At 44.8% G+C, this 18,016-nt stretch overlaps 1 protein-coding gene across 6 annotated transcripts in view; it reads right to left on the bottom strand.

Annotated features, from left to right (window-relative positions):
- The window catches only part of si:ch211-45c16.2 (mitogen-activated protein kinase kinase kinase 13), a 39,127-nt gene continuing 21,111 nt past the window's right edge, over positions 1-18,016 (bottom strand). For 3 of the 6 annotated variants that reach the window (XM_014332399.2, XM_042219174.1, XM_042219173.1), the window contains exons 3-15: positions 11,184-11,884; positions 9,686-9,869; positions 9,394-9,585; positions 8,583-8,741; positions 8,309-8,467; positions 8,098-8,206; positions 7,869-7,978; positions 7,632-7,748; positions 7,102-7,263; positions 6,194-6,953; positions 6,039-6,109; positions 5,606-5,897; positions 1-4,608 (exon numbers count right to left, since the gene is read on the bottom strand). In XM_014332399.2, coding sequence (XP_014187885.1) covers positions 4,507-4,608; positions 5,606-5,897; positions 6,039-6,109; positions 6,194-6,953; positions 7,102-7,263; positions 7,632-7,748; positions 7,869-7,978; positions 8,098-8,206; positions 8,309-8,467; positions 8,583-8,741; positions 9,394-9,585; positions 9,686-9,869; positions 11,184-11,811 — 3,045 coding nt within the window. In that variant the 5' untranslated portion in view covers positions 11,812-11,884 and the 3' untranslated portion in view covers positions 1-4,506. Of the gene's footprint in view, positions 4,609-5,605; positions 5,898-6,038; positions 6,110-6,193; positions 6,954-7,101; positions 7,264-7,631; positions 7,749-7,868; positions 7,979-8,097; positions 8,207-8,308; positions 8,468-8,582; positions 8,742-9,393; positions 9,586-9,685; positions 9,870-11,183; positions 11,885-12,320; positions 13,616-13,642; positions 17,990-18,016 lie in introns of those variants that run through there. The other 3 variants (XM_014332400.2, XM_042219175.1, XM_005918302.2) reach the window with 3 other exon arrangements.

The following is an 18,016-nucleotide window of genomic DNA, read 5'->3' as shown; positions in this document are numbered from 1 at the left end:
CCAGTAAGAATGAGAGGAAGTGGGGGTCCCCGCAGATGTACCGAGGTCAGCATCGCGCATCCCTCCAGGCTTCACGCCTCATTTACACTGCGGAGACAGCCCACTGACTGACTTATGTTTGAAAGTGGTTCCTAACAACCTACGATGAGATAATTACTGATGTAAAGTCTGCTAAATCAAAGCTAAATGACGAATGGTCCCCTGCAGGGTCAACGTGACGATGCTTTTGTTCAACCACACACACACAAATACTGTCCTCTTCCCTGACCAATTCATTGTGCTTCCTTTAAATAATACTTTCCAGGAGAGAAGTCGTAGGTCGTGACATTTCTGAAGCTGCCTGAAATTAAAAAGAACACTACTCCTCCTCACCAGTCATCCAAAATAAATTAAATTCAACAATCATGTAGGCCAGCTACAAAGAAAAAAAAAAAGAAGATCAAAATTAAAACTACACAACAATCATACTTCACAGGATATACGCCAGAAAGATAATGTTATTAACAGCTTGATCGGATTTCCCCGTCATTACAACACGCTGGGTTATTTCACACGAACGTAAACAAGAGTGAAGGAGGAGGTTCGAGGAAAGGCAGAAGGTGTAAGCCTTTCTGAAGCTGTGGAGCAAAAGGCAGTCCGTCCATCGGCGTTAATAATCACCTTGTGCTGCTCGGGTTTATGACTCACACCCTCCCGTAGTGTTCAATACTGATGTGGGGACAGACTTCAAGAGTTTCCTGCTCAACCAGTCCGCTGGTCATCAAGCTCGAGGCTTTGCCAGAGCTGTGCAATGACAAAGAGAGAGAGGGAGGGAGGCGATAATGGGTCACATGACATTTGCAGGTGTTTATGTACAGGAGTAACACTGAGATGAGGTCGCTCCGGTGCTCCGTGGCCTCGTCTCTGGCTTATGTTCCTTTATATGCAGAATCTCAGCCGTCTGCACACGCTCGAGCCGGCAGCTTGACATCATTATCGTTAAATTGAAACTGGCTGTTTGTCAGCTTGAAGATCAGATCAGTGAGGATGATGACAGAAATGGGGCTTATTAAAAGCAAAACAAAAGAGAGCTCTCTCACAGATGCAGTATCCCTTTTCAGCGACAACCAGAGAGGTAAAAAGTAATATTGTTCTGGATAACCATCAGGAATTAAATGATGTTAGTCAGAAAAAGGGATGAGTCAGGTTATTTACATAACACAAGCCTAACTGTCGCCATCTAGTGGCTGCCCATATATTGCTCTTGCACAAAACCTGACCATCCCAAGCAGCAAAGACATGGCCACAAAAACGGGGCATTTTAACAACGATATTCAGAAAAATTCAGAGAAAACTGTTTCTGCTGGACGAAGAACCGCAAAATAAAAAACATCAGCGCTTTGTTTTGAATCTTTATCATACCGTTTAGCAGCACAGGGTTAGTCATTTTATCACCTTTCACAGAAACACAAAATAAAGATTCCCTCTGATCACATGTTTAAAGATTGCTTTTAGGAGAAGGGTTAGCTCTGTAATCGTGAGATTTTCCATGCATGTATATGGAGTTTACAGGTATGGCTGTTATATGCTAAAACACACCAAGTGCATCACCATCTCATCTTCCTGCGGACGGTCACACAACTTGTCATTAAAGAGAACATTTCATTTAAAGGCTTTTTCTCATACTTTTTTTTTTTTAAAAACTTTAAAACAATGTCGAGTCCTGACTGCCTTTCAAAAAAAGCAGCCGTGCATGTTTGTGTGAATTGGAAGTCTTTGGGAAAAAAAATGTAACTCTAAAGTGCGAAACATCTCACCATTACACAAAAATTCTGAAACCACCTGTGGTATGTGCTAAAAAAGCCGCAACGCTGATTAGACTGTGCGCCACACTAAAGATCGGAGATGGCCTGAAAGCTGCAGGGAAAGACCTCGAACCAACCATGCATGCATTTTATCCGCTGAAGACACAACTACAAACCCACAAACAACCAGAACAGATTCTTGACAAAATATTAAAATTAGCATTTAACTTATGATTTTTCTAAATTTGAGCCCCATGTGGAGTTTGCATGTTCTCCCTGTGTTGTCTCTGCGTACTCAGGCTTCAGGTTTGGTTAACAGGGGATTCCTAACTATCTGTAGGTGTGAAATGCGAAGCTCCAGCCTCCCAATCACTCCTTATTGGATAAAGGGAAGGAACTCTTTGAGCTCTTGCTTTTTCAAACCTTTGATTGCACTTTACTACATGCACTAATGTTCCAAGTTATTAGGAAGAAGTGTAGCATTTATTTTGATTTTGAATCATAAATGAATAAACCATCCAGATTTAAGTAGGTGTGTGTGCTGAGGAGGACAGAGGACATTAGCTAACCATAAGCCTATATTTTTTCAGATTTTTTAAATAATACATTTTTAGTTTGGTCTATATGCTTCTTAACCCCTTATCACAACACATGACAAAATAATTTTCATCTTTCAGGAACCATTTGAATTTTCTCTCAAGGCAAAATCAGTTGAGGAGTGCACATGGTAACATCTCGGCTTAGTTGGTTTTACTGTCCGTGTTCAGCCATCAGTACCTTGTGAATGCTTTGTGGTACCGTGACACAACAAATATCCCTGTGAAGCTCGTGATCCCTTCTTTCTGAAACCCTTTGAATTGTGTCTCTGGCACAAACAGAAACAGAATTACGGTCATTTAAAGAGCTCTTCTAAAAGGGCCCTGCAGCTGGGCTGATGGTGAAAAGAGTTAAAATGATAAATTATTAAACATGTGATCAAAGGCACCTGTATTTGCATGTGTTTGGTGAAAAAGGATTAACCAAGAAACTCTTTAACTATTTGGGACTACATAAGGAAGTATTTTAAGAAAAATAAATAAATCTGGCCTACAAGATTCACACTTTGAATGTGAATGGATTAGTGTTTATTTAAGTATTTTAAGTGCCTTAAAGGAAATTCTAAAATCCCACTCTGGACTTAAAAAAATAGCCTCTATAAGCAGCTCTCTGACGCCTGGCGCTCTCCGCTAGCTACCAGTCACTGTGCTCGCGTCTAGCCAGCTAGACATGCAAGATCCTGAACAAGCGACTTCTTTCTCACTCGTGTTATTGCTGTTATAATTCGCAAATAATGACCATTTTGGACATCGGCATAATCCACCCTGCTAGAAAATGATCCGTGGAGCATGCCGAACCTGAAGATTTCAAGAAATGGGATACTGCACCTGGATGCCTCGTCTCCACATCCCATTAAAGTCTGTTACAGCAATAAAACGTTGAACATCAAGGCTATCTGTAAGACCTTTTCGAGTATTCCTGCATGGTCCTTAATATGTGCCGCTCAAAAAACAAAAAAAACAAAACACATTCCTTCATATAATTGGTCCAGTCCAGTTTCACAGTCCTTGAACGATCCTGAGATGAGACTTGAAACTGTAATGTCTAATGGAGAGGAAAGGGCTTTGCGTTGTCACACTCACATTCACTCACACTCTCACACACAGATAACTCCCTCAGTAACTCTGCCTGTGACATCTGATTGCTGATGACGATGACGTTGGCATGTCTTTAAGAGAAGGACGAGCAGAGTCAGAGAGGAAGAGTCTCTTTTCTTTTTTTCCCTATAGCTCTCGGCCACGTCTTTATCTCCGATGCTCTGTCCGCTTCATGCAGTCTTGGGGCAGCGTTTTCATTTCGCGCGCTGCATAAGCATGCTTCGACAGCTACGTGAGGGCGGGGGGATCCTGAAGAACAGACACATCCGGTGGTTTCAGGGAGGGAGAAAATCCAGTTGCGAGGCAGGTTGTTCATGCTGGTGTTCACAATGTTTTCCATGAGCTCCATGCTCCCCACTTTAGTCACAGTGGGGAGGCGGGGTGGAAGCGGAGGAGGTGGGGTACTGGGACTTGATACTTTAAACTCATGATAAAGCAGGTTGGTCAGGCTGCAGTATGAGCTGAGCGCTTGCTTGTTGTTTGGAGATGTCTGTCCACGACAGTGAGATGTTGAAAGCCGCTTTTATTCTGGGTCACTCACCTGAGAGACCAACTACTGCAGTTATGCATCTCCCCACTGAAAGCCATCATCCTCTGATTGATAAGCCCTTCTCATCATTATCATGATCATCATCGTCATCATCTGCACCTTCTTCCAGTCCTGGTCTCTCTCCATCACAAAGTAAACCCTTGTTTGGATTCAAAATGTCTGTTTATTTCCTCTCTGTTCAGATCAGAGAAGTCTCATGTCTCATAGCTCCTGAATTTTCCTTCAGAACTCAGACAAAAATAAATTATGAACGTTAAACTATCTATTGTACATTATCATTCAAAAGAGAATCCCTGCAATGGGTTGCCTGAATGCTGTGCTAGATGAGGGGTGGGGGTCATATGGGAGAGATTACATAGGACGTTGCTATAGGGAGCTTTGTTTACAATGTTTGTCCTCTTATTGCTGTATTTTCTGCAGAGCAGAGAGGGACATGATGGCCTCCAGGCAAGAAAGATGATGAGCCCTTTAGGCAGGTTCACCACGAGGAAGGAGCCCCGACTTTGTTGTTTCTAATAGTGGCATCGGAGCACTCTGCTTCTGACGAATCGCAGTCCGAGTCCCCAAACTGCAGCGGATTCTGAGAGACAAAAGGGAACAAACAGGGGAACATTAAGAAAGATCCAGCATCAGCGATGATTTGAGATGCATTATGATCTCACGAATGAGGTTTTGTGCAATGCAGTAAATAAAATAAACATAAATTAATGTTTCTTATGACTCCAAACAAAAAGGGTTTGGATTCATTAGTTCCAACTTTAAATATGACAGGCTATTTGTGTTGCTGACATATCCACCCCTTTATGACCACAGTGGGTGGATGTGCTGCCGGCAAATCTGTAGCAACTGTGTTATGCTATCATGTGAATATGGACCAAAATCTCTGTGGAATGTTTCTAGCACCTTGTTGAGTTTGTGCCACGAAGAACAGTTCTGAAGCCAAAAAACGGGTCCAACCCCCGCTTCTTTCAAGGTGCATGTAAGATGTGCCATAGTTTATAATAAGGTCAGTATGGACTGATTACACCCGGCTCTGCTCCTGCTTGTGCATGGGGAGCAGCTAAAACCACTTGTTTCAGGCAGAGGATGAACTGATGAGCTGCAGGGATTTTTTTTTAAAACTGAGAATCATTCAAAGCTACTGTAGCAAAGTTCAAAGATAAAAATATAGAATTAGAAATGAGCACATTCGGTCCCCTGTAAATGAATAAATTAAACATCAAAGTAAAATGATTTAATGCCCTACATACGAATACAGAGTGTGTTTATCAGTAGTGATAGAGCAAAGGCTTACTATTAATAAGTGATGTGCATAGTGTCACATTATTTCAGTCTATATGTAGAAGCCCAGCCCTTTAAACCATCTGAGAGCTTTTATTTGGCCACAGAAGTGCCTTCAGCTAAATGCTCGTATCCGCATGCTAAACCCATTTTGGTAGTAATCCTTTAAACAGCCGCTCATGGTGGCGCTGGAGGAAATGTTAGGACACCATCAAAGTCAGAAGACTATCTGGACTGAAGCGGTGGATCTTACCACCCTTCAAGCTACATCTGCATAGAGATTCACGCAAACTGACCTCGTAGCTGTGTTCGTCGGAGCACAGCTTCCCCAACGAGATCTGAGTCTTCACCCTGCGGACGGCACACTCCTTGTCAGAGAGGCCGTCTGACTGGGTGGAGATGTCGATGGGGATGTCCGGCGTGTGGGACAGCAGCTCGTCCAGGTGTTCCTCCTGACTGGCGCTCAGCCTCTCCAAGGGTCCGCTGTGCGAGTGGTCACTGGTGTTTCCTTCCTCTCCGTCAGACACCGACAGGTTCTCTGAGCTGAAAGTAGAATAGGACTGGAAACTGCTCATACAGCGATGAGGTCTGTCAAGGAGAGAGGGGAGAAAAAAATGAAAAGAAAACTTCCACATGGTTACTGCAGCAGTTTCTTTTGAAAATGGCTCCTAGTTGATCTGCTAAAGATCATTTTCTTTTGCTGCAAACTAAATGACCTTCTGTATTCACCTCTGTCTCCTTGGAAACTCCACTTCACTATCCACCTCTCCCTCTTCTTCTTCGGATGACTCATCACCACCCTGAAAAAGAAGCGGTAACAGCTTTTAATCCCACACAAGCACACGTTACATACTCATCGGTGTAAAGGCACCAGCTCTGCTCACCTTCCTGAGCGGCCTGAGAGTGCGGGGCAGTGCAGAGGGCAGTGTGTGCGCGTTCTGGGATGCATCCTGTTCCTGCGTCTCTGTCTTCTTTGTGGTCTCTCCATCTGAGACTGTGTCTTTGTTGTGCGCCCCCAGAGAAGACTGGTTGCCCTCTTGGGTGTTGAGCAGCGAGTAGTGCGGCAGCTCTGGGTGGCTTGATAGGGGAGGGGTCTCCTGACAGTGTAGACAGCCGGGGAAGGGGTGAGCCTGGCAGCAGGGACATAAAGAACCAGCACCAGCGCCTGATGCAGGTTTGGAGCCGGTGGATGAAGTCCGCTGTCGTGTGTCTGCATCCACAGCGGTGGAAATGAGGTCAGGACTGGAGCCAGAAACGCGGCGCTGCATGTGGTCAGTTTGAGGGCTACGGAGGGCGGCGGCGGGGCCGAAGTATCGCAGGTTGTTGGCACAGTTGACAACAGCCTGCTCGCGACCTTTCAAGGGGAGAAAGTTCCCCTCCGTTTGAGGAGGGTGGTGGTGGTGATGATGGTGGTGGATCGGTTGCTCCTGGAGAGAGTGGGTTTCTTCTGGTGCTCCAGCAATGGGTTTCAGCACAGTGGAGAACTCGCTGTGGCTTCCTTTGCTGTTGGCGCGGCGGTGACGAGGCTTGCTTCGGTACCGGGCTTTGCCAGGAGGGGTGGAGACCTTCGGGCTAGCAGACAGCGGTGAGGGCGACGGGAGAGGGTCTACGCTAGGGATGCCATCAGAGCGAAGCAGGTCTGGCCTGGAAAATATGAATTTTATTCAACAGTTCATTTAAGTATTTAAATGACAATCTGACCTGAGCTGCGATAAATCACACATCTGCAGCTGAACCTACAGATACATGAACGTGTAACTTTTAATAGACATAATACGTTTGAAAATCAGACCTTTTGGTGGGAGGCATCCCAGGTTTGTGGGAAATGCTTCCTTTCTTCTTGATGAGCTTCTCCACAGCGTTGGATCTAACGATCGGTCGGACTAAGTGGCGCTTGTAGCTGCCGGGATATTTCTTCTCCACCGCCTGCTCTCTCCTACGGTGATGCACAGAACTAGATTTAAGTCAGATCATGGGGGAAAAGCAGTCACACTGCACTTTAGTTAAACACAACATAGCAAACATTAATGGGAAGTGAAAAGCATTCCTGACATGTAAAGCTACATCGAGGAATCTGCAATAATTTAAGAAACTCACTATTTATGTACATCAAGCGTAAGTCAAAAAAAGCAGAGACTCATAGGAAAAATCTAAAAATACTGACGATACCATTCAGATCATTTTTGTCACTCTAGCTAGCTGAACATGCTTTCAGTTCTGTTGCAGTTTGTTACTGGAAATGTTGAAAGAGAGGAAATACGGGCACAATGAGAGCAGGATACTAGTAAAGCACAGATGTGATAAAAATGTTTATCGACATACTTCATCAGCTCCTTTTCTCGGACCTCCAGCTGCAGCATGATGGCACTGAGCTCCATGTAGAGGTTGTTGGCTCTCTCCAATTTCCTCTCATAGTGCTCCCGGATGTCCAGTGCATGCCTGAGAACATGCATGAAATGCATCCATATGTTCAACTCCAGTAACTTCTGCTTTATGTACAAATTAAAAACCATGTCTTCTATTAACAAGCCACATGTCTGCTCTCTTTTCCCCACACACCTGAGTTCATCCCTCCTGCGTCGGATCAGCTCCTCGTCCAGCCTGTGGATGCAGGTGCCTTCACTTTTGATCTTCTCAAAATGCTTCTTCACCTCCTCCCTCCATTCTGCCTGTAATATGGACTTACACAGTCAACATGCAGCCAGAGCATTCACTGCACAAAGAATTACACTGCAAAAAGCACACAAAGTTAAGGTGTAGTCTTGCATTTCTCAGTATTGGTCCAGACCTGAGACTTAAAGTAGGTCTCCTGAGGAGTTCCCAGAACGTCTGCAGAGGCAATGTCGAGATGTAGGAGAATCTGACGAAACGACGGCCTATTCCTGGGCTTTCCCTGCCTGGAGTTCATGAAAATCATGAAGGAAGATACACAGAGTATGTTTACGTTCTAGCAGTCATCATATTTTAAGTGATGTAGTAGAAAAGCTGTTTTTGCTCACCATGTCTGTTTCATGAGGATTTTAAACCCGTCCGGGCACGTGGAGGGGACGGGAAGGTGGAGACTGTTGCTGCCGACACCCCAAATAATGGCGGATGAGTCCACATCTTTGTAGGGAATCTCTCCAGTCAGTAGCTCCCATAACACAACTCCAAATGACCTGCAACACACAAGCAAAGATGGACAGGTTTCATTGCAGAAACATGACTATTAAAGATAACACTTAAAATATCCTTTTCTATGATGTGGAAAATATTTCTTCATCTATTACTCACCAGATGTCTACTTTTTCAGACACAGGCTCATTTCTTATCACTTCTGGGGCCATCCAGGCCACCGTCCCCGCAAATGACATCTTTGTACTTTTATCGCTGAGCTCTTTGGATGTGCCAAAGTCTGAGATTTTCACAGTGTCGTTGTGGGTCACCAAAACACTAAAAGATGCACAAAGAGAAAACACAGCAAGGTCAGTCTATTTGGTTAAGAGGAGTGTAAAAAAAAAAAAAGAAAGGAAAAAAAAAAGGCAGACAAAGCAGGATGAGTTGGCCCGGGGTTAAAACATTCAGGCTGATGATGATGATAATGCACAAGTTTTTACAGGGTATGAGCTTTTCTTTCTTTAGCACTTAGAATCAGTTTTAAGCCAAAACGACTTCGCTGATAGAGAAGCATCTGAATCACCCCATTAGTCGAATGAGTCTGACCTTTCCAGCACATTCAGACTGCTATTATTCTGCTGACTAATACAGTGTGCGGCACTGCTGCAGCACGATGATATTGATTAGAGATGCAAGCGTGCAGCGGGGATGAGACAGAACAATCTGTCATACTCTTACATGAAGACGAGTAGCTTTTGTTAAATTTGAGAATGGTATTTGAGTTAATGTCAGACTATTCAGAGCAGAAAGGATGGATTGTGTGAACACAGCACTCATGATGCACCAGGAAAACTATGCATTTCATTCCCACAAAAAAAGAGTAAATAACTTAAATTTGATTTAGGTCTACTACTGTGTTTTCTCAACACAAATGTATAAGATGCTCCTCCGTCAGAAAGTTAATCAGCTTCCTGCCCGACAAACTCACTTAGGAGACTTGAGGTCTCTGTGGATGATCTTGTGCAGGTGTAGGTAGTTCATGCCGCTGGCAATGCCTGTGGCCCAGTCCACCAGCAGCCTTGGGGTCACTTTCCTCCCCGCTCTCAGCACCTCATACAGCTGACCCTGGGCACAGTACTCCATGATAATGCAGTAACAAGGTGCCTGGGTGCACACACCCCTGACACAGAAAAAAAGACAGAATACATGTTAAACACACCCAGAGCGCCACCAGATGAAACAAACGCGTCACGCACAAGGGCGAGTGACTGTGGACTTACTTGAAGCTGATGATATTGGGATGCTTGAGCTTTCGCAGGTGTTTAATGTCCGTCTCCTTCTGTTCTCGCACCTTCTTGATAGCCACTTCCTCGGAGCGAAACTTGCCCAGGAAGACGGCACCCTGTGCTCCGCTGCCGAGCCACTGCAGCTCTGAAATCTCCTCGAAAGGAACCTCCCACATGTCTGAAATCAGGTTAGCAAGTTTTGTCAAAATGACCACAGCATCCTGGTACTTTGCAAAGTGTACATGATGAACTACATGTGTTCTTTAGCAACTTTTTTGTCAGTAATGTCAGTAATACTTGCTTTTCAGAACAGTGTTTTATAGGCTTAAAGCCCAAGGATAAGGATGTTTGTGTGTCTTTCATTTCGGTATATATAAATGTGAAGCTACTCCTACAAGTTATGAAGAAGTAAATACTTCATATTGGTTTATAGCAGTGGTGTCCAAACCCAGGCCTTGAGGGCCGGTGTCCTGCAGGTTTTAGATGCGTCCTTGATCCATCACAGATGATTTAAATGGCTAAATTACCTCCTCAACACGTCTCGAAGTTCTCCAGAGGCCTGGTAATGAACTAATCATTTGATTCAGGTGTGAAGACCCAGGGTGAGATCTAAAATCTGCAGGACACCGGCTCTCGTGGCCAAACCTGCTCCATAGGTTCAGATACCTATAGGTACCGTCTCCATCACAGCAGGTCTCTTATCTTGTAAAACCTTCTTTCATTCTTGCTGCTATCCTTCTGTCCCCTAACACTCATCTCCACCCACTCCACCCTGCCTGTTCTCTCTATTTCACCCCTCTTGTGCATTGCCCGTCGCTTTGGATGGCTGGCATCGGGTACTTAAACACATCCACCTTCACTACTGACTGCATCTTTCTGCTTGCCTCCCTCTTATTTACACACATTTTGTCTTCCAATATTTTTGTTAAACCCTTGAATTATAGCTGAAAGTCTGCACTTTGATCACAGCTTTGATCACAGTGGTGTCCACAAATGACCACAAAAATACACCAGAAAGTACATATTTTATAGTTCTTACCAATATGTGTATAAATAAGCCTTTAGCTCCTATAAAATGTCTTAGACCTTCAAATACTGAATCATGCTGTTTAAGTGGTTTTAGAAACAGAAGCTACGACCTCTAGCCCAGACTACGGCTAAGCAGCCACGAGATCCAGCCCAGTTCTGTCTGACCTCGACTCATATCCCGTAGCTCTCGTCCAGCCTGAGCGTGCAGCCCTGCGGCAAGGTGAGCCTACCTTTACCATGACCTCAATTCAAACTGACAGCTGTGCAGCTTCACTTGCAACAGCAAAGCGGCGAAGCCAGGACGGGCTATTCAATTACAGTTTCAGAATACATTAGGAGAAACAAGAGGGAATCTTTTGTTCGTTTCTCAGAAGTTTCACAGGTACGGGGACATCTGAATTAAACAAAAAGCATTTAGTGTGTTAAACTGATGCAAAACAGAAAGATAAAACCCAAAGTTTACCTTGCTGTTGTAGCTTGTATTCAGTAGAGTAGGTCTTCCCAATAATGTTCCACACAGGCCGCAGGCAGCCAAAGAGCCCCTCTAAGAAGCCTCCCGACCCAGGAGGGGCTCTTTGGAAGTGCAGCTTGATGTCATCAGGGTGATGCGGGAGGTTCGGCTTGCCCTCTCCATTGTGGTCCATTGGACAGTCCCCCTCTCCCATATGCTCGTCCATGCCGCTGCCACATCCAACGTGCTCATGGGATGCCGGCGACCCAGCTTCCTCGTGGTCCTGCTCCTGCAGCTGGAGCACGCTGTTGTCAAAGTGTCCGCCTTCGCTCCGAGTTGAGTCCACGCTCAGGGCTGCGTTTGGTGGACTAGTACCCAACATGGACTCCTCATCCTGGCCAGGCGTCTGCAGCAGGGGTACGGGCAGGTGTGTCGGCGGAGCGAGGTCTGTGATGATCTGAGGAGGTAAGTTGGATAGAGGGGCCTGAGGAGGCTGCGGTTGGGAGTTAGGCGAGCTGGATTTCTTCATGCTGTCCCCAACCACAGTGAGTTTGAGCTCCTCCTTCAGCTTGCCCACCAGTAGACTTGGACAGGAAGTCCAAGAGAGCACCTCAGGGGAGCTGCCCATGGTGTCGTGCATGTGTATGGGCTGCCCAGTGACGATGAGTGGGACGTGTCCTAACACACTGGTTTGTCTAAATGCTGAAAATCAGCTGAAGAGAAAAACAGAATGAGAAACTGTTAACTAGATTAAAAACTACAAAAACAGGAATGCAATTAAATACATTTACATAACTATAGTCACCTCAGATAAAACATAATTAAAGCTGTCTGCATGATAGGACCCTATTACGTCCTAAAACAGACATGAACACCTCTCATGTCCTCTATTAGATCTGCAGGGATTGACAGAGCATTAATGATTATTATTTTTAGCTACACAGTGCAAACACTGCAAGGTAAATGATGTTGGAAATATCAGAAAGGCATCAATTCAGTGCGGAAGAGACAACACTGCAGAATTAATACTAATAACTCATTTCTAGGAAACTTATAGGAAACAGTCGGCCGCAACCAATCACACACACACCAACCGAGGCTTTTCTATTATCTCTCTGAAGCAGTAACACTATAGACGGGATTAAAGACCTTGCTGTGTATTAGGACTGCTGAGAGGAAGACATCTGGCACGAACAGCCCATTCTCAGTCTTAAAGCCAACAAAGGCCCAGGCAGCCGTGAACACGGAGGGTCAGAAACCGACACAGAATCACCAGGTGAAGAGCTTTACCATCCTAATGTGTCTGTGAGTCAGGAAGGGACACAGCATTTAAAAATAAACGACAAAAAATATGCAAATCCTCTGTATGCACTTTTATATTTGGATTTTGATATTGTGACATATTTGGTAAATGCACTGGTGCTTTTATAAAGCTTTTCTACTCTATTTAAGCACTCAAAGTGCTTTCTTTCTGCAAGCCTCATTCACCCATTCATACAAGCACCCTTTTCTATGTCTAACTTTATATAACCTGCTTGCTCTTTATAAAACTATAACTTTTATCCTAACATTTACAACTTGGGGTTTGGTGTCTTGATGAAGGCTATTTTGACATGCAGATTAGACCAGCCCTGCGAAAGATTAACGGCTTGTCCAGGAAGTACCCTGCCTCTCACCCCATGACAGCTGGGATAAGCATGAACTGGATGGATGGATGACATGATTATAATTCTTTGTTAATTGAGGAAATAAAATACCAAATCACACTGACAAATTGCCTATTGCATCCACAAATATTACACAAATACTTCCACGTCCACTGATGGTGACATGGCAAAAGCATAAAATCAAAATAATAATAATGATTAAAAAAAACAAAAAAACAAAAAACATTATAATTTTGTTGTGTTACATAACACTGGCTCACATGATCTGAAGGTTAAGGTTTGATAGTTTAATAACACTAATCAGGAAATAAATCTGAAAGATCATCCAGCTGGTGAACCCCGAGTAGAGATCATTTCATCATGCATACCGATCCAAAGGTTAAGCACAAACATTCATGCTCAAGCACTTTTTGCCTGATAACATCAGGCATAGTTAAAAATTACCAGCAATTTTGCAACGTGACAAACAAAACTATTTATTACGCAACAACAGAACCAAAACTATCAACATTATTCACCTTCTGCTACCAATTTTGCAACTTTTAAAAGGATCAGTCATTTCCTAAAAGGCAGATTTTAAAGAGACTGTGGGGAACTTCAGGCAATGACTAATTTGAGTGCATTTACGACAGTAGGATGAAATATAATAAAAACTATGTTTGGATAAAAACATAAAGTAGTAAAAAAAAAATAACTCCTGGTTAATTATTCAGCAACAATTTCTGAATATTTTTAATATTATACTAAAATCTCTGTGTGTTTGATTACTACTAATTGCTTCTCAAATATAATATTATTTCTTACCTGTGCTGAAGCCCTTTTTCCTGTAAGTGTACCTACATTCATGATGTAGTAATTGGGTTTGTAGCCGCTCATATATAGCAGGTCAGTGTACCTGGACTAGAGGTGTTCTGTACGCACAGTGCATTTTTCCAACACTGCCACCAGGAGTTGCCAAAGTCAAAACCGGTCAAATCCTCCAGGCCGAGGCTTTAATTTGTTGCAAGTGTGCCGCACGCTGTGTTTTCAGACAAACAGATGGCCTTTTATCCACAGTCTGACTGTGTTCATCTACCCAAAAGGGGAAAAAAAGTGAATCAATCACTGTGTAAATGACACTTGAGCTTTTTCTCTTTTAAATCCACAAGGACAAAAATCCAATCATGCCTGAGCAAGCTGTAGAGTGTGGGAGACAGAGAGAGAGAGAAAGGGACATAGTGAGAAGCTGCACAGTGCGCACGGTCACAAAAGATCAAAGTCCAGGAGGGAGGAGACAGAGAGGCAGAGCAGTGCCCTGGCTCTGTGTTACGTGGAAGGAGGACAGTCATATAGTCCAACTGAAGCCAGCGTGGTTTATGTTGCTCTCTGCAGCACGGTCGTAGAGCTCCTCCACTTGGCACGGGTCAAAGTACAAACAAGCCCTGATTACTCGGCTGCAGATAAGTTCTCTGCAGACAAAGCTGCAACAGACCGCCTGAGTCCCGATTTCAAACTTAGTTTTAATCCCATTTTTATTCCAAGCTTCTGTTCAATGCTTTTTGCAAGTGTTCACCAAAAGCATGTATTGTATCCGTGTATCTACTGGACGGGTAACATGAGTGGTGTGAGTGTGGGGCGGCTGCCAGGAGCTCATCTATAATGCAGGCCTGTCTCTAAGCAGGCTGCTGAGAGTGCAGGGGAAGGAGAGAATGCTCTCTCAGGTATCCAATAAATCCGTCCCTTCCAAAGCAGAGACAAACGAGCTGTACGAGCAAAGGCCCATGCTGTAATTCCACCTCACAAATGGCTCTCAGAGCTGGGCTTCTGACGTGGGCTTGCTGTGGGTGGATATGGCTGACTGGACAGAAACATGCACATACTTTTTTGTTTTGAACCAAATCTCTTTCCAAACAACAAGAATCTTTAGTGCCTTTATTCTACAAATCCAGCACCAAGAACAGGAAATGGACCTCTTGCTCTTTTCCATTAATCTCTAATGGAAGATCTCTATGGGCGTAGAATCCCATGAATAATGTCTGTGCTGCGGGTTTCATTTCCACAGGCATTTATTTACAGGACTTTCCGAAAGAGATCGTGACTGAGTAAAAGGACAAACCGACGGAGTGTTTGCACGAACTCGGTGCTGCTTCGCAGAAGTACACAACCCACTTATTTAGCAGAATAAGTAAAATAAAGAAAGAAAGGGAGGAAGAGAGGGAGAAATTATCAGAGGCTGATCCTTTAATCCCTCTACAGGGCTCTAGAGACATGCTTGTCCAAACACAGACCCCATTCGGCCCTCCCCCTCAATTTATCCTCCACATAATTCCTTTCATTTCTTGCCTGTCTAAAGGTGACCTAAAGCCTAACAGATCATGACATGTACATGCATAGTATATAGATACAACCTTAAAAGAGCAGAGCAGCACTGCCGGATAAAGAGCTCACTGCAATTGGTTATTGTAACGCTTCATATCCGAGTGCATACAACAGCTGGTGGTGCAGGGGGATCAGGTTCAGGGAGCACACATGCTAACACACACACAAACACGCATACACAGACAGACGCACACATGCCCGGGGCGTGTCTGGCGAGATCCAATAATCCCACTACTCCCAGCAATTCACGGGGGAATGCAGTTTTTTTTTGTATCACTCAGCAAACGCCAGTATGGTTGTTTAGATCCTGCTTCAACACTCTGTGCCAGCAGGACGTTCAGCGATACTTTGAGCGTAAACGCACGTACACAGTCCACCCGCAAAACGCGGCATTGCGGGCGGCATCTGCGTCTCTGTGCTCCTCATTAAGAGAAGCCCTGCTGGGACCCATAGAGGGAACCTCCCTTCAGGTGACAGCTGCGACCCCCTGACAAAGAACCAATTTAGCCCCTATCCCACCACATCATTCACACGTTACCATGTCAACACAGCATCCGTCCTGACCTTCTGCTTCCAGTCGCACTCAATCTCATCCAACACTTGGAGAGGCTACAAGCGTGAAGGCTGTTGTTGTAACATGTGCTACTGTGTCTTGGACACAGATTGATATCTAGATCTGGATTTGGTTTTTAGAATATCAAGATAATGTCACTCAAGCCTTTTTTTGTTTACATTTTATACATATTAGCAAAGATGTGAACTGAAATAGCAACAAATCCTCTAAAAACATTCCAGGATACAGATACAGACGTGGATCAGCATCAAAAGTCAATCACGTCCAACTTTAGCCTAAACTCACCTCCGTTAAAACCTGAGCAATCCCGCTAACAAGCAGACAAACTGAACCAATCACGTCAACTCGTCCACAGAGGTCACGAGGACGAGGAAAACCATATCATTCCACTGATCAGTTCTTCAGCTTCCTTTTGAACAATAAGATGTCAGAAGAGAAGTAAACATCTCACTTGATGAGATACTGGAGGTTCAACAGCTGCCCTACAAACAAAATCCAATCGCACACTAAAGCACACATGCCTGCAGCACAATGAGGCACAGCCTTTCACATCCGGTCATTCCTGAGAGCTCATTTCTGGGAGGAAAGAAATACCTGCAACAACAGAGCACTTTCATGCCTCCCACTTCCCTCTTGTCTTGAAACAAACATGAGTGAGAGACAGATGGTGAGAGCAGCGCTCGTCTTCACTGAGCATGTGCTCGTCTTGGTTATTCTGGGTCATAATTGAACAGCTGAACTCTGATGTCTGTGCTTGTTTCTCTCCTCGGTGCACTCTATGGACTTTTGCGGCCTCTGCTTGTCTAGTGACTAAGCAATGATGTGAAATTTGTAAACATGCTGCTCATATATTTCCATAAATTCCTCGGAAATGTGAGCTGCCCGGTCCTGATTTGATAGTCGGGGATGTGGTCCGACGTGTAAATCAGCTTTCGCTTGCTACCAAGGCCGTGAGTCCTGCCAGAGGGGATTGGACAGGCTGCCGTAGGTGGGTGAAAGTAATAATCTGCTGGTGTGGGGAAGAGCTGTGGAAGGGAGAAATAAACGAATCTGGCACAGCGCTCGGGCATCTGCCGTCACACGGCTGACATTTCCCACTAATACCCTTTTTTCATATTCTGATTCCCTCTGCTGACTCACCTGGGCGGACTTAAAATACCTGTTATTGGCTGAAGGCGAAAGCGGGTCACAGAACAATAATCCCTGCCCGTTTACCTGCCTGCTCAGGGTCTGACTGGCGTTGCTGGTCGAATAGGAACAAGGTCGAAGCTGCCGCTAGAAGCCACAGGGAAAGTGCCAGGTGGGATCATGTTTGTTGTGAAGACTGGATTGAGTCAGGTGGAGGAGGAGGAGGAGAGGGGAGGTTAGGTGCATGAATGAAAGTGGCAACGAGAGGCGATGAGTAGGAGGGATGGAAGAGTGAGTAAAAACAAACCCGAAGAGTGTGCTGTCAGCATTCAAACCCTCCAGATGACCAACAGAATGAGCACGACTGTGAATCATTAGCACTCCAAACACACACACAACTTGTGCCTCAAATAGCCTCATCTGGTACAAGCCAGAATCGGAGAAAATAAATAACTGAAGAAAAGCTTGTGCGCCATCGACACGTCACACACTCTCCCTCCAGCCTCTTGGCAAGGCTGCAGACAGCACTGCAACCAGGACACAATGCCTAAAAATCTGCAACTATCTGGCATATGCTCCTCTGCAAAACTCTCAAGGCTTCAATACGAGCCTTTCTAGTCAAGCAGACTCTCTGCTCCCAGTGATGCTTAGCAATAAAAGCTCTACAGAGGTCTATTTATGAATACTAACCACACTCCCACACACACACACACACACACACATCCAGATAGCTGATGAATTCGAACAGACAGAGAGGGATGGTGAGGCCAAGGAGACAGTGGAGGGAGAGACTGGCTCAGAGAAATGTAGATAAAGGGGGGAAAAAGCAGATTAAGAAGGCAAAAGGGACCAAAGGAGCTGTGAATGAGGCAGATAAAAAGGAGGGTGGACTGCAGAATGAGTGAAATCAGAGGAAAAATTAAGACGAAACAGAAAAACAGACGTTTTGCTGTTTTCCGTGGCAGCTCGCGGCGCGAAACTGTACCGACCACGCTCCAGTGGGAAAGACTCCCAGAGCGACAACAAAGGACACAAGAGGAGCCGGCTCCATGTGAACCGGGCCTGTCTGCCCTGCACGACCAGGAGACAGCGGTACGCACGCACACACACACACACAC

The sequence above is a fragment of the Haplochromis burtoni genome, unplaced genomic scaffold (assembly GCF_018398535.1).
Source record: "Haplochromis burtoni strain Fernald_Lab_line unplaced genomic scaffold, NCSU_Asbu1 Contig_29, whole genome shotgun sequence".
NCBI classification, from domain to species: Eukaryota; Metazoa; Chordata; class Actinopteri; order Cichliformes; family Cichlidae; genus Haplochromis; species Haplochromis burtoni.
This window is presented reverse-complemented; position numbering and strand designations above follow the sequence as displayed.